The following is a 1,287-nucleotide window of genomic DNA, read 5'->3' as shown; positions in this document are numbered from 1 at the left end:
CCCTCCGTCCAACTTAACTACCGCATTATTGATGACAACTTGACACAAAGCCCAGAAAAACTCTATAGGTACCCCATTAAGTCGATGAAATGGACACTCTAATCGAAGCCCTGTTTGTCATTCAGTCGCGCTCCCTCGGCCGGCCAATGAGCGCGCGGCGGCCCGGTCGGACGCGTGACAGCAGCCAATGGGCGCGGGCTGTGGGCGGGGCGGGCGGGCCGAGGGGCGGCGCCTATGATAATCTCCGGGCGGAACAATGGTGAGGTGAAGAGCGTAGGTGCGGCCGCCGGACCCTCAGTATTTGTTGACAAACCGGCAACGCTATACAGCCGTGAGTGACGCTAGTGTTGCCCCCACGCAGGACTCGGCTCCTCTCTCTCTCTTTCTCTCTCTGTCTGTCTGTCGGGCAAAAGTGACTGTGGATGGTAGTTTCTCGTCGCATGGCCGCGGAGTGGGTGTAGTGAGGACAGTGAGTGGGGTGCGGCGGCGCGCGGCTCAGGACAAGTCTAGAATGCTGCTGATGGAGAAGATGTTGCCTCACCTTGGCTATGTGCAACCCGCCTTCCACGTGCTGAGCCAGCTTGCCAGGCCCGTCCCTCTGCCGCTGGGACAGCAGCTGCCTCCGCTGCCCAGCCTCAACCACTTCGGCAGCCACAATGGCATCAAGATGGGCGGAATGCCGCCCGCCACCCACGAGGGCGGCCCGCACCCGCTCGCCTTCTCCGTGCTGGGTCGCGGCGGCGGCGGCGGCGGCTTCCTGGAGCGGGCGGGAGGAGACCCCAACGGCGGGCTGCCGGCCGGCCTCCCATCGCCCTACGATCGAGACGACGACAAAGGTGAGTGCCCTTGGCAACTCGTGCACGAGCCGACCAGGATCTCACTCCTGCAGAAGGCGCAGGGAGGAAAAGCGGCGGGCGGAGCGGGACTACCTGGCCGCGATCTCCCGCCGCTTCACTCGCACACACACTCCGACACGCGAGCGCCGCTCCGCGCTGCCCTTGCCTCCTGGCGGGCGCCGCAGGAGCACCCTTTCTCCACACCCTTTCACCCTTTTATATGTTCTTTATTTATGAAAACACCCTATCTACATTTTCCATTCTCATCTCAAAAAAAGAAAATAATAACAACAATCTTTCCCCGATCAAAACACACGCTATCCGCCCATCCGTTTTCATCTGTATATTATAATCACTCGATATAAACCTCTCACTGCAGTCTTTACTCATCTCACTTTGCATTCTTGTTTGCTCTCCTCGCTTTATTTATGATTTCAGAAACATTTACGAT

At 58.7% G+C, this 1,287-nt stretch overlaps 1 protein-coding gene across 1 annotated transcript in view; it reads left to right on the top strand.

Moving 5' to 3' along the window:
* The first annotated feature begins 234 nt into the window (after positions 1-234).
* LOC119597495 (homeobox protein unc-4 homolog) overlaps positions 235-1,287 on the top strand; it is a 45,197-nt gene continuing 44,144 nt past the window's right edge. Inside the window, exon 1 of the mRNA XM_037947072.1 lies at positions 235-836. Coding sequence (XP_037803000.1) covers positions 512-836 — 325 coding nt within the window. The 5' untranslated portion in view covers positions 235-511. The remainder of the gene's footprint in view (positions 837-1,287) is intronic.

This window comes from Penaeus monodon, chromosome 39 (assembly GCF_015228065.2).
Source record: "Penaeus monodon isolate SGIC_2016 chromosome 39, NSTDA_Pmon_1, whole genome shotgun sequence".
Classification (NCBI taxonomy): Eukaryota; Metazoa; Arthropoda; class Malacostraca; order Decapoda; family Penaeidae; genus Penaeus; species Penaeus monodon.
This window is presented reverse-complemented; position numbering and strand designations above follow the sequence as displayed.